This window comes from Entelurus aequoreus, linkage group LG01 (genome assembly GCF_033978785.1).
Source record: "Entelurus aequoreus isolate RoL-2023_Sb linkage group LG01, RoL_Eaeq_v1.1, whole genome shotgun sequence".
NCBI classification, from domain to species: Eukaryota; Metazoa; Chordata; class Actinopteri; order Syngnathiformes; family Syngnathidae; genus Entelurus; species Entelurus aequoreus.
Genome location: NC_084731.1, coordinates 26174050 through 26189124, shown reverse-complemented (window position 1 = coordinate 26189124; position 15075 = coordinate 26174050). Strand labels below are relative to the sequence as shown.

At 41.7% G+C, this 15075-nt stretch overlaps 1 protein-coding gene across 2 annotated transcripts in view; it reads left to right on the top strand.

The window, feature by feature from the left end:
- Positions 1-15075, top strand: part of arhgap46a (Rho GTPase activating protein 46a) — a 99156-nt gene that overhangs the window by 42789 nt on the left and 41292 nt on the right. For both annotated transcript variants that reach the window (XM_062046570.1, XM_062046562.1), the window contains exon 2: positions 10880-11350. In XM_062046570.1, coding sequence (XP_061902554.1) covers positions 10880-11350 — 471 coding nt within the window. The remainder of the gene's footprint in view (positions 1-10879; positions 11351-15075) is intronic.

The following is a 15075-nucleotide window of genomic DNA, read 5'->3' as shown; positions in this document are numbered from 1 at the left end:
GGACCACAGTGCACATGAAGACGAGGCAGGGTTGGAAACCTGCTGTTGTACTAAGCAAGAGAGTAGAGCCACGCTCTTACTGTGTGGAGTCACCGGCAGGCGTGATCTTCAGGAGAAACAGACGACACCTGAGGAGAATTCATCCGAGTCTGCTTGAGAATGCTGATCCTGAGTCCGTCGACCAGCCGGAGACTGTGTACGATGACCCACAGACCCTGCAGGACGAGACACCCGCCACTGAGGCCCTGAACAACCAGAACTCCCAGTCCGGCACGTGCGGCGCTACACGCCACACCAGATCTGGGAGGGCTGTCGTTCCGCCTGCGCGGTACAGAGACTATGACACGAGCCAACGCTGAAGGTTGTGCTCCACCGGTGGGCCATGTTCTGGAACCTCTGACCCCAAAGAAGAAACACATGCTTGGCAATCACACAGTTAAACGTTAAACTTGCATGAAACACATTGACAGGAACCCCGCACTCTAAAAACCTTTTCACACAGCACACGTGGACTTTTCCATGCCATGAGTTTTTTTTTATTTTGTTTCTGTGCTCTACCTAAGTTCATTTTTTGCCACTATGTTGCTAAAAAAAAAAAAAAAAAAAAAAAAAAAAAAAAAAAAAAAAAAAAAAAAAAAAAAAAAACGACAAAGGAGAGAATAGGTGTGGCATAGCTGTTCGTGATAATGATGTTTGAGTCCATGCTACATTGTTTATTTTTGCACTCTTGTTCAGCAGTTGAAAAGTTAACCTTTTTCCTTAAGAAAGGAGGATGTGATGTACTGTACTCGTGGTTCGATTGAGAGTACTGCATTGTTGTTGTGGTGATTGATTGCTCATGTCTGACTGATCTCCTGGACTCACATTCAGAGTATAAAGTAGACACACTGCTGCTACACTGGTGTCCTGTCCAGTTATTATTATACCTCATAGTCCAAGACTTAACAGAGCACATACTTGTTGATCACAAAAAACATTCATGAAGTTTGGTTCTTTTATGAATTTATTATGGGTCTACTGAAAAGTAGCAAAAAGGCCTCACCATTTCTCCTCTAAACATATTGCTGGGTATTGTGGCCAAACGGCAAAATTTTTGTTTCATCTGACCACAGAACTTTCCTCCAAGAGGTCTTATCTTTGTCCATGTGATGTCAGATGAAACAAAAATTGAGCTGTTTGGCCACAATACCCAGCAATATGTTTGGAGGAGAATAGGTGGAACTGGTGCTTTACAGAGAATAAATGGGACAATGAAAAAAAGAGGATTACCTCCAAATTCTTCAGGAAAAATCATCAGCCCGGAGGACAATGACCCCAAAACACACATCAAAAGTGGTAAAGGAATGGCTAAATCAGGCTAAAATAAAGGTTTTAGAATGGCCTTCCCAAAGTCCTGACTTAAACGTGTGGACAATGCTGAAGAAACAAGTCCATGTCAGAAAACCAACAAATTTAGGTGAACTGCACCAATTTTGTCATTTTGTGGATGGCTACTAAAAGCGCCTTATTGCAGTGAAACTTGCCAAGGGACATGAAACCAAATATTAACATTGCTTCAATTTAAAGTTAAAGTACCAATGATTGTCACACACACACTAGGTGTGGTGAAATGTGTCCTCTGCATTTGACCCATCCCCTTGTTCACCCCCTGGGAGGTGAGGGGAGCAGTGGGCAGCAGCGGTGTCGCGCCCGGGAATCATTTTTGGTGATTTAACCCCCAATTCCAACCCTTAATGCTGAGTGCCAAGCAGGGAGGTAATGGGTCCCATTTTTATAGTCTTTGGTATGACTCAGCCTCACAACCTACCGATCTCAGGGCGGACACTCTATCCACTAGGCCACCTATACTCAGTTGCCTATATGTGGTTAGCTTTATGTATACTTTTGACCCAGCAGATTTGGTCACATTTTTAGTAGACCCAAAAAAATTCATAAAAGAACCACACTTCATGAATGTTTTTTTGTGACCAACAAGTATGTGCGTCAATCATTCTATCACAAAAAAAATAAGAGTTGTAGAAATGATTGGAAACTCAAGACAGCCATGACATTGTTCTTTACAAGTGTACACTACTGTTCAAAAGTTTGGGGTCACATTGAAATGTCCTTATTTTTTAAGGAAAAGCACTGTACTTTTCAATGAAGATAACTTTAAACTAGTCTTAACTTTAAAGAAATACACTCTATACATTGCTAATGTGGTAAATGACTATTCTAGCTGCAAATGTCTGGTTTTTGGTGCAATATCTACATAGGTGTATAGAGGCCCATTTCCAGCAACTATCACTCCAGTGTTCTAATGGTACAATGTGTTTCCTCATTGGCTCAGGAGGCTAATTGATGATTAGAAAACCCTTGTACAATCATGTTCACACATCTGAAAACAGTTTAGCTCGTTACAGAAGCTACAAAACTGACCTTCCTTTGAGCAGATTGAGTTTCTGGAGCATCACATTTGTGGGGTCAATTAAACGCTCAAAATGGCCAGAAAAAGAGAACTTTCATCTGAAACTTGACAGTCTATTCTTGTTCTTAGAAATGAAGGCTATTCCACAAAAGTGTTTGGGTGACCCCAAACTTTTGAACGGTAGTATATGTACACTTTTGACCACGACCGTGTATATTTCTCCTTCACTAGAGAACTCTTGCTCATCATACTTAGTGTAGCTAGAGGGTTAAAAATGGGAGCGTGTGTAAATATTGTGACTTTTATGGCTGTGTTTATCTGTTTATGCCTGCAGGACAGGCTTTGCAGAGCAATTTTTCACGGTGTATTTTTGGTTGCCGTGAAATAATGAGTGACCGTAGTAAGCACAAGCTTCTCCTTGACCCATAAAGACAGAGGACCTGTGTACAACAGCAACGCTGAGCTGAACACAGGCTCCATCTCCTCTCGCCTTAGGAAAATGAGGAATCAATAATTTTATAATAATTATAATTCAATCGTTTGATTGTGTAATGGTGAGTCAAATTGCCTTCCCTTTTCCTTCGGAGGTTGGGGAATTGCTCTCACGAAAATAAGAATGCCTTTAAATATATTATTTAACACACAAACAATAGCGATTAAAAACGTTTAATTTATTATTGCACTGGAGCTAGACTGCCAGTCGAATAGCTGCATGTGCAAGGAGTTATTTTAGATCAATAGAAAGCATTTCTGCTGGAGATTCGCTGAACTGGTGCAGACTGCATTCCAAACCATTTATGAACATTTGCAGGATAAGGCGAGCTGCCACGGTACGCTGGAGTTCCACTCTCTCTACTTGTATGCCTTACTCTCCTTTCAGTCAGCAAAAAATGACTAATTTGCAGGGTATTACAAAAACCTCATCAAGAATGAATAACAATAAGTGCTGCTCTGCTGAGTCTTTTTTTTATATTAGACTGTCTATTCTGGGCAATTACATTTTGATTGCATATTTACTTATTATGTGTTGACAGGCAAATCCTGTAGCGCCCCAGTCCGCTAGTTTTATATAATCCATGTAATGGAGTTCTCTTATGTTGAGTACTCCCTAAAGAGATGTTCAGGAATTTCAGGACCTGAACTCCGGACTGTCTTCCGGCTTATCTAGTCATGTCAACAAAGCCCAACAGGTTCACGCTCGGCTCTAACTGGTGCTTATTTATCCAGAGGGAACGGTCCTTATGCAACCACGACACCATGTGCAAAGGAAACAGTCAGCCATGCCCTCAACAGTTGACCCTCGAAGACTGACTTCCTGTTGGGGTGTTTTGGACGCCATTTAGCATGTGGAATCTTGTGCCGTTTCCTCAGTGTGACATTTTAGGAGACAACAAAGGGCACAGTATGAGGCCTCAACTTTCTTTGGCTTATTTGGATTTGGATATAAACACGGACATCAGCACACACGGGAATACTGCATTAAGAGGGATCATATTCTAGGCATTTGAATGCTTCTTTCGCAGGGCGGAAGTAGTAAAGGATGAAGGCTCCCTACTGTGTGTGTGGGCGGTGTCGACGCTCTGTCCTCTTGTTCCAGAGCTCCATTATTTGCAAGGTTTCCTGTCTAAGTGTTGCACATCAAGTTTCAGAACATATTTGCAACCTTTTTTGGACCCCAAGATTCATTGGAGGCGGCATTCCTGTCTAAATGCTAAAAAACGGTGCTCCATACTAGGGCTGGGCGATGTATCGATATACTCGATATATCGCGGGTTTGTCTCTGTGCGATATAGAAAATGACTATATCGTGATATTCGAATATACGTTCTCACGCAGTTGCTTTTAGCTGCGGGCATTACACTACAGGCTTTTTTCACTCTTTCTTGTCTCCTTCTCACAGAGACTTAAAACAAGCGCACCTTCTTACATACGTCACATACTGTCGCATCATACGCCCTCGCGGAGCAGAGAGGTAGCAGCATGGGTAACATTAGCTGTGATGCTAGCGGAGTGGTGCGAGTGGTAATACGGGAGAGAGAAGGTGCGAATCTGGTAACAGATGAAGGAAGAATTAATTCCTAAGAAAAACAGCACGGGGTCCATCGTCTGGCGGTGGTTTGGCTTCAAGCGGGAAGATGTCGAACAAGTATGCAGTAAAAGCGTTGCTGCAAAAAGTAGCACCTGCTGCTAATTTGTAGCATCATTTGAAAAGTCACCCGCTAGAGCAGACCTGGGCATTGTACGGCCCGCGGGCCGCATCCGGCCCTTTGCGCATCCCTGTCCGGCCCGCGTGAGGCCAATCATAAATTACAAAATAAATTTCAAAAAGTATCTATGTCGAGTGTGCAATACAACGGTGCTGCTTTTGTTTTGAAACGCGTTATTTGTACAACTTCCGTGTGGACGTATGCGCGTGTGCGATTGTGAGTGAATTGAACGGCGCAATTACAAATGACAAAATAAAGTTTAAAAAACATCTATGTCGTGCGCGCAATACAACTGTGCTGCTTTTATTTTGAAATGTGTTATTTATGCCGTATGTCCGGGGGGAACCTGTGAGTGAAGGTGCATAGAGACAAGTGATGAGACGCTAAAAAAAGAAAAGTTGATGAGGAATGGCGTGTTTTCAACAAGACATGGACTGCCAAATATTTCTTTACATAAATTAATGGTAAAGCCGTGTGCTTAATGTGTGGTACACAGGTTGCTGTGTTTAAATATCATTTTAATCGCCACTACACGAAGAAACACGAGGGAAAATACCGGAATGTGTCTGATGAAGCGCACGCAAGGGAGGCTGATGCGTTGATGGTAAAACTGCAAACCCAACAAGGACTTTGTGCCATATTTCACACCCCCAGAGATGCAGCCGTCAGGACAAGTTTCGTCATTTCTCACAAAAGCGCCAGAAAAAGTAAGGCGTTTTCTGACGGAGAGTTTATTAAGGAGTGCTTATTGGACTTTGTTGCGCTGATAATGCCCGGAGACATGGACTGTTTTTCGCTAACTTTGGATGAGAGCTCTGATGCAGTCAATTGAAGAGACAACCACAGGTAATGACTTGCTCTCAGAGGTAAATGCGTGTTGGGACAAGCTGGCAGGTGTGACAATCCAATCCACTTTATTTATATAGCACATTTAAACAACAAAATGTTTCCAAAGTGCTGCACAACAATATTAAAAACAATATTCAAATATTATCCTTAGCTCCACCAATGACTGAATAAAAAGAAAAAACAATTACATATAAAACCAATATAAAAAACAATATAAAATAAATATGATTAAAAACTATTTTTAACAACAGATGGTTGTCCAAATCTGATGGGGAAAAATGTTGGATAATGCAGGATAAAGTGACCATCAAAAGCAATCTGCTTTTGTATAAAGTTAAGTTAGGTTAAATTAAATTATTATTATTATCATCATCATTATTATTTATCTTACGGTATATCAAAAATAATATTGAGCAAAATTTAATTGAAATATTGTCGTGTGGCCCTCCAGCAGTGCTCGGGTTGCTCATGCGGCCCCCGGTGAAAATTAATTGCCCACCCCTGCGCTAGAGAATGAAGAGTGCTTGAAACTCTGCATGTCAACATCTCCGTTCGGTGCCACACCAACAAAATGCCGAAGCAACCATTTCCAGATCAACACTATATGAAAAAAATAGTCAACAACAGAAGGAGATAACGTCCGCAGGAACCTACCACATAGCGAAGAACATAAACCATTTGATTTCATATTATGCAGCTAATATTTATTGTACAGTTTTTGAAATATCTTGTGTGACATCATGCACAAAAGTGCACTTTATTTGTTTTAACCTATTGTAGTGGCGTTCTGTACAAAAAGTGCGCTTTAATTTAGTGTTTTGATATGTCATCTTAGTGACATCATGCACAAAAGTGTACTAATATTTTGTTTTAAAATGTCTCTGACAATCTTGCACTTTCTGTTTTGAAATGACATGAATGTTTGTGCCACTGCTTAATAACTGTTTAATAAATACAGTTTTGGTAAATTGACTTAATTGTGGTTTCCCTCTCTGCATGGAAGTTCAAAATGAGCATATATTAATGCAGTATGAACAAGAATGTTTTAATGTAGACACATAGAATCATCATACTGGTGTGATTATATGCATCAGGTGTTAATTCAAGGCTAAGGCAAAATATCGAGATATATATCGTGTATCGTGACATGGCTTAAAAATATCGAGATATTAATAAAAGGCCATATCGCCCAGCCCTACTCCATACACATGCAAGTGTGAATAAATGAAGAAATTTACAGATGTGCTTTCCAGTCCCTTTAAAGGTGTGTAACAAACTTCATGATTTGGTTAAACCCCCTAATGTTAAAGTGAGTGTTTTGTAAAGCCTATTGATGTGTGTGAGTAATTTCAAGTCAATGTGACTTAATGGGGCCAAATTTGAAGTTTAATATTGTAACCATGTGGTCGATTGGTTCGAAGGATAACCGTAGGGGTTAAGGCTGCACAATTTTGAGAAAAAAAGCTAATTGCGATTTAATTTTTTTAATTTTTTGCAAAAAAAATTGCAATAAAGATTTGATTTGCGTTTTTTTATTATTGTGGTCGTTTAAATACATAAAACTGCTAAACATGAGTGAAATGAAACATTCTGAATTTATCTCATCCATCCATTCATTTTCAAGATAATCTTACTCATCTCACCATATGAAATATAACTTACTTCACCAAGTATTATTTATGTATTTATTTATTTTTATTGTAATTACTTATGGAGTATATTGTGAATAAATACATTGAGAACAGGAAGTGAACAAAGGTTTTAGCAACTATGTAGTAAAAGAAAAGGGGTAGGAATAAATAAGCTCTGCTTCTTCCTACTCCTTTTCGAACATGTTGAATAGAGAAACTGGAAATTGTGATTAGAGATGTCCGATAATATCGGACTGCTGATATTATCGGCCGATAAATGCTTTAAAATGTAATATCGGAAATTATCGGTATCGGTTTCAGGAAGTAAAATGTATGACTTTTTAAAACGCCGCTGTACAGAGTGGTACACGGACGTAGGGAGAAGTACAGAGCAGTTGCGTCTCCCAGTCATACTCGCCAACCCTCCCGATTTTCCCGGGAGACTCCCGAATTTCAGTGCCCCACCCGAAAATCTCCCGGGGCAACCATTCTCCCGAATTTCTCCCAGACAACAATATTGGAGGCGTGCCTTAAAGGCACTACCTTTGCGTGCCGGCCCAGTCACATAATATCTACGGCTTTTCACACACACAAGTGAATGCAATGCATACTTGGTCAACAGCCATACAGGTCACACTGAGGGTGTCTGTATAAACAACTTAAACACTGTTACAAATATGCGCCACACTGTGAACCCACACCAAACAACAATGACAAACACATTTCGGGAGAACATCCGCACCGTAACACAACATAAACACAACAGAACAAATACCCAGAACCCCTTGCAGCACTAACTCTTCCGGGACGCTACAATATACACCCCCCGCTACCCCCCCCCCCTCCCCAACTCAACCCCGCCCTCCTCATGCTCTCTCAGGGAGAGCATGTCCCAAATTCCAAGCTGCTGTTTTGAGGCATGTTAAAAAAAAATAATGCACTTTGTGACTTCAATAATAAATATGGCAGTGCCATGTTGGCATTTTTTTCCATAACTTGAGTTGATTTATTTTGGAAAACCTTGTTACATTGTTTAATGCATCCAGCGGGGCATCACAAAAAATTAGGCATAATAATGTGTTAATTCCACGACTGTATATATCGGTATCAGTTGATATCGGAATCGGTAATTAAGAGTTGGACAATATCGGATATCGGCAAAAAAGCCATTATCGGACATCTCTAATTGTGATGTATCATGTTGTATGCATGCATGTTCGAAATAAACTCAACTCAACACTATGTTGATGAAATGAATCCTCTCACAGCTACATCAGCAAATGTGTAGACACTTTAGTAATTTTACCAAATTTCCTCTCCCTACTGCTCTGGTTGAAAGGCGGCGTAAAAACACGGTGCACATCGAGCCCCATAAGGTCAGGGCTGCATGCTTGGTGTGAGGGATTGCACCAGATGGCCGCCCAGCATAAAGCGCTGGGACACATGGCTGGACAGTATGACGAACACTCTTACAGCAATGTTTTTTGTTGGCTAGATGAAATATAAATGAAATAAATAAAGTGTAGTGTTTTAGTTGATTGCTTACTTGATTGATTTACTTGATTAACAGGTAGAGGAAATTAAGTCAAGCTGGCTTTTGCAAATATAAAACAGCTGTCCTTTTCACACTGTGTAGCAATGAGTGGAACCATGCTCCTTTTCTGTGGTTGCTGTGCGTGCAGCGTGGACTTGGCAGGAGCATGGGAACAAATGTGGCTACTCGATGGACACTAACGGTAGCGTTGGCCATGCCATGCTTCACGTCCTCTTTAATCGTCCTGTTCAAGGAATTGTTAGTGTTTACTGCATACATCGATTACATTGGGACCATTGAGTTGAAACACGATTACTGCCCTATAGTTTCTCTGAAATGCAGTTCATGCTCTAATTATCGTACAGTGACTGTGTCTAGCTTATCTGTGCCCTTTTTTCTTTTCTAGAAATTGGCTTTTCCCCTTGTGTATTTTTAGTATATTTCATTTTTGGGCCTCACCACTCTCTCATTTTGTTGTTTGTGTGCGTGTATTCTGCTGAGCTTTCTGTTGTCACTTTGCGATTGTCACTAAGCACAGTGGTTTTTTTGTTGTCTGTTGGTGGTTCCTCTTTGTGCCCTGCTGACTCCATGCCTGTTGGCTCCCAGGGAGGGTCCACCTGTCGCCTTATTCAGGAAACACACAATCTGCTCAGTGTTGTCCAAAGAGATAGGCATAGATCATGTTTCCAGAAACATCTCTGTCCACATGCAAGCCTAAGAGTAAAATTAGTAACTGTTAAAGGCCTACTGAAATGAGATTTTCTTATTTAAACGGGGATAGCAGGTCCATTCTATGTGTCATACTTGATCATTTCGCGATATTGACATATTTTTGCTGAAAGGATTTAGTAGAGAACATCAACGATAAAGTTCGCAACTTTTGGTTGCTGATAAAAAAGCCTTGCCAGTACCGGAAGTAGCGTGACGTCACAGGTGGTGGAGCTCCTCACATCTGCACATTGTTTACAATCATGGCCACCAGCAGCGAGAGCGATTCGGACCGAGAAAGCGACAATTTCCCCATTAATTTGAGCGAGGATGAAAAATTTGTGGATGAAGAAAGTGAAGGACTAGAGGGCATTGGAAGCGATTCAGATAGGGAAGATGCTGTGAGAGGCAGGTGGGACCTGATATTCAGCTGGGAATGACTAAAACAGTAAATAAACACAAGACATATATATATACTCTATTAGCCACAACACAACCAGGCTTATATTTAATATGCCACAAATTAATCCCGCATAACAAACACCTCCCCCCACCCGTCCATATAACCCACCAATACAACTCAAACACTCGCACAATACACTCAATCCCACAGCCCAAAGTACCGTTCACCTCCGCAAAGGTCATACAGCACATATATTTCCCCAAAGTCCCCAAAGTTACGTACGTGACATGCACATAGCGGCACGCACGTACAGGCAAGCGATCAAATGTTTTGAAGCCGCAGCTGCGTACTCACGGTACCGCGTATTCAACTCAAAGTCCTCCTGGTAAGAGTCTCTGTTGTCCCAGTTCTCCACAGGCCAATGGTAAAGCTTGACTGTCACCTTTCAGGAATGTAAAGAATGAAACACCGGCTACGTGTTTGTGTTGCTGCAGCCGGCCGCTAATACACCGCTTCCCACCTACAGCTTTCTTCTTTGCTGTCTCCATGGTTCATTAAACAAATTGCAAAAGATTCACCAACACAGATGTCCAGAATACTGTGGAATTTTGCGATGAAAACAGACGACTTAATAGCTGGCCACAATGGTGTCCCAAAATGTCCGCTACAATCCGTGACGTCTCGCGCAAACGTCATCATACCGAGACGTTTTCAGCAGGATATTTTGCGGGAAATTTAAAATTGCACTTTACTAATCTAACCCGGCCGTATTGGCATGTGTTGCAATGTTAAGATTTCATCATTGATATGAAAACTATCAGACTGCGTGGTCGGTAGTAGTGGGTTTCAGTAGGCCTTTAACTCATTTATTTATAGTTGACAATTCTGATAAATGCGTAGAATAGGTGTAGATTATTTTAAAAAAAAATTTAAGGCATGCATGCACATGCATTACGGCAAAACAGAAGTTCAGAACAGTCAAAGATTCTCTCATCCATTGTTTGCAAGTTTTCTGTTGCAAAACTGTTTGAATGTAAACGAGGTGTACTTTGTTGATTTACTGCTCATGCATAATGGCTGTTGTAAGTTTTCAGTCATGAATAACACCTTATATTTTCCATCCTGTTTGTTTTCATCCAGCTCTGATTGGGTGGAGATCCTGGAGCCACGCTCCCGTCAGCGTATGTTTGTGAACTTGACCACTGGTGAATGCGGCTGGGATCCTCCTCTGGGCGCTCCTGTCCGCCAGTCAGATGGTAACCAGTGGTGGGAGCTGTTTGACCCTCAAAGTGGCCGCTTCTATTACTACAACTCCACCGGGCGCCGCACAGTCTGGCATCAGCCGCAAGGAGCTGATATAGTTCCCCTTTCCCAGCTTCAGGCCATGAAGCGTTGCAGCGAGGGCAAGCGGGCGGTTGTGGGTGTAGACCGGCATCACCATGGGACCACAGGGAGTGTCGGCAGCGTAGGGAGCCAAGGACAGTGCACATCTCTGCCCGACCAAGATAGTCATGAGACCATTGAGGTGGCATCAAACCCAGAGCCAGACCCAGCACTGGATGTCAGATCACAGGCAGATGGATGCAGCAATGAACACCAAGAACCACAGAGGTAAGCCTAGAAAAGACAGTAGCCTCAACAGTAAGTGGAGGGGAAATTGTGGTTTATCATTGGTAGATCAAATTACCAGGGGAAATGGGATCATGAATGTAGAATGTATCTTAATAGCTCCCAAATGTTGCTGAAATAAGAACTCAGAGCGTTTAGACTTTTAGACCAGTTGGATCTATCTCTTCAAACTGTTTCCATTTTCCTTTGCTTATCTGACCGTTCCATATGTTCAATGTTTTCTGTTCTACTGTCTTTGAACCAAATTCAACTCTTTTAGTAAATTGCTACCAAATGGCGAGAATGGCCTGTTGTACGTTGCAGTGTGCAACATTACCCCCTCTATGCAAGGTTATTAGATGCATAGCGGCCCCAAACAGTAAGTCATTTAAGAATCCCATCATATGCTTTACGTTGTGGCCTCGTCTAAACCACCATCTCCTCCCTCAAATTCCACGCATGCCACTTTTGTTTCGTCTGGCAAACGGCCCTTGGAACCATCTTAGTGTCCTTATGCGCGCTCACCACCACCCCGGGCTGCTCTGATCCAATGCTCATTTCATTTTCCTAAAACAAATCTAGGCTCCAGGCCATCAAAGACCGTAACGCCTGTTAAGGTTGAGCCTCTGTGTGGTTGCACGAGAAGCATGTGAGAGTGTTGCCTGTGATTAATAACAAACTAAGACGCTGCATTCCAGCTACATACAAACAAAGCAAACCCTGCTATATTTTCACAGGCTTTGCCACAGTGACTCTTACGAGATCTTCTTGCTGCTCTTGGAGGTGTCTCCTGTGGTCTTCCTGTCATTTGGGATTTGCAGGGTGACTAATTAATTGATTGAACATGTCTTCAAAAAGAAACAGAACCGTGTCTGTTTACGTACCGTATTTCCTTGAATAGCCGCAGGGGCGTTAATTAATTTAAAACCTCCTGTCACACCTGCGTTTACCGGAAACCGGCGGGATGGCCGTGCATGCGGTAATTATTTTAAAACCTCTTCTCACTCCGGCGTTTACCAAAAGGAATCCATAAAATTTAGGCGTGCGCTTTGAGTGTGATGTAAGCATACCATCATGAAAAGCACATTTAATTAAAAAAAAACGTTATTATGGTCTTACCTGTACTTATAAATGGAGTCCATTTGCAGCTCCTTCTGACCAAAAGCATCGATAACTTGTTTATAGAAGTCTTCCTTATTTTCTTTCTTCAGTTTTAAAAGTCTCTGTTTCGATGGAGATATTCCTTTAATTATTACCTCCTGCTTCCATTGAAAGTCCAGTTTAGAAAACTGTTTTATTTTAGATACCGGTATGTAATCCTCCATGTTAAAAGTTCAGGCAGAGGAAAAAAAAAAAATCTCTTGCTGCGTGTGTTCACTTCTTCTGCAGTACCGGAAGTCGCAAGAAGGATCACTAGCGCGGCAGCGCCCTCTACCACCAGGAGGCGGGAGTCATTTAATGACTTATACAGTATTTCACACACGCAGCTACGGTATATTAATAAAACATAGCTGCTTACTGTTCTCTTTAGCATACTGTACCGGTATTCAATAGCTTGGACCTTAAATCCTACTGAAAAGCTCTTTATCTTTTTTCCTTTGTGCGATTGTAAACTACTGAAAGCAGCTTCCTCCCTTTTGAAAATGAGGACAGATGCGTCACTCGTGACGTAACGAATTTGACCCGGTGGAAGTTCTAGCCATATGCTAAATATTTTGCGAAACGAGTTTGACCCGGCGAAAATTATAGACATGCGATAATAAAATTAATATTTTGCGAAACGAATTTGATCCAGCTTCAATAATAAACCGGCGATAAGGCCAAGCATGCGTTAATTATTTTGAGAAACGAGTTTGACCCGGCAGTAATTCTAGACGTGCGAATACTATATTCCCTGCGCCAATTCAAGGAAATACGGTAAATGTAACTTCAAGATACAGATTAAAAATGCTATGATTTGTTTGCTTTTGGTACATATTTTTTGGTGTTTAAGGACTCATTCAGATAGTCTGCAGCAAACATTCCCAAATGCCTTCCACTCAAATCAACATTGGCAATGAATGTGACTGTCCCAATGTACCTAGCTACTTAAAGGCCTACTGAAATGATTTTTTTAAATTGAAACGGGAATAGCAGATCCATTCCGCGATATTGCCATATTTTTGCTGAAAGGATTTAGTAGAGAAAATCGACGATAAAGTTTGCAACTTTTGCTCGCTGATAAAAAAAGCCTTGCCTGTACCGGAAGTAGCGTGACGTCACAGGAGCTAGGATTCCTCACAATTCCCCGTTGTTTACAATGGAGCGAGAGAGATTCGGACCGAGAAAGTGATGATTACCCCATTAATTTGAGCGAGGATGAAAGATTCGTAGATGAGGAACGTTACAGTGAATGACTTGAGAGGCAGCGATGGACGTATCTTTTTTCGCTCTGACCGTAACTTAGGTACAAGCTGGCTCATTGGATTCCACACTCTCCTTTTTCTATTGTAGATCACAGATTTGTATTTTAAACTACCTCGGATACTATATCCTCTTGAAAATGAGAGTCGAGAACGCGAAATGGACATTCAGTGCCTTTTATCTCCACGACAATACATCGGCGAAATGCTTTAGCTACGAGCTAACGTGATAGCATCTTGTTTTAACTGCATGTAGAAACAAAATAAATAAACCCCTGACTGGAAGGATAGATAGAAAATCAACAATACTATTAAACCGTGGACATGTAAATACACGGTTAATGCTTTCCAGGCTGGCGAAGGTTAACAATGCTGTGCTAACGACGCCATTGAAGCTAACTTAGCAACCGGACTGCACAGAGCTATGCTAAAAACATTAGCTCTCCACCTACGCCAGCCAGCCCTCATTTGCTCATCAACACCCGTGCTCACCTGCGTTCCAGCGATCGGCAGAAGGACGAAGGACTTCACCCGATGCGTTTGGCGGCCCGGAGACGTAGGAAGTCAAGGTGAGGTCGGCGGCTAGCGCGGCTAGCGCGGCTAGCGCTCCAACAAAGTCCTCCTGGTTGTGTTGCTGTAGTCCGCTGCTAATACACTGATCCCACCTACAACTGTCTTCTTTGCAGCCTTCATTGTTCATTAAAAAAATTGCAAAAGATGTCCAGAATACTGTGGAATTATGAAATGAAAACAGAGCTTTTTGTATAGGATTCTACGGAGTACTATAACTTCCGTTACTCGGACTTCGTCACGCGCATACGTCATCATACCGCGATGTTTCAGCCGGATATTTCCCGGGAAGTTTTAAATGTCACTTTATAAGTTAACCCGGCCGTATTGGCATGTGTTGCAATGTTAAGATTTCATCATTGATATATAAACTATCAGACTGCGTGGTCGGTAGTAGTGGCTTTCAGTAGGCCTTTAAAGGCCTACTGAAATGAAATGTTTTTATTTAAACGGGGATAGCAGATCTATTCTGTGTGTCATACTTGATCATTTCGCGATATTGCCATATTTTTGCTGAAAGGATTTAGTAGAGAACATCGACGATAAAGTTCGCAACTTTTGGTCGCTGATAAAAAAAAGCCTTGCCTGTACCGGAAGTAGCGTGATGTCACAGGTTGAAAGGCTCCTCACATTTCCCCATTGTTTACAATGCAGCGAGAGCGATTCGGACCGAGAAAGCGACGATTACCCCATTAATTTGAGCGAGGATGAAAGATTTGTGGATGAGGAACATGAGAGTGAAGGACTAGAGTGCAG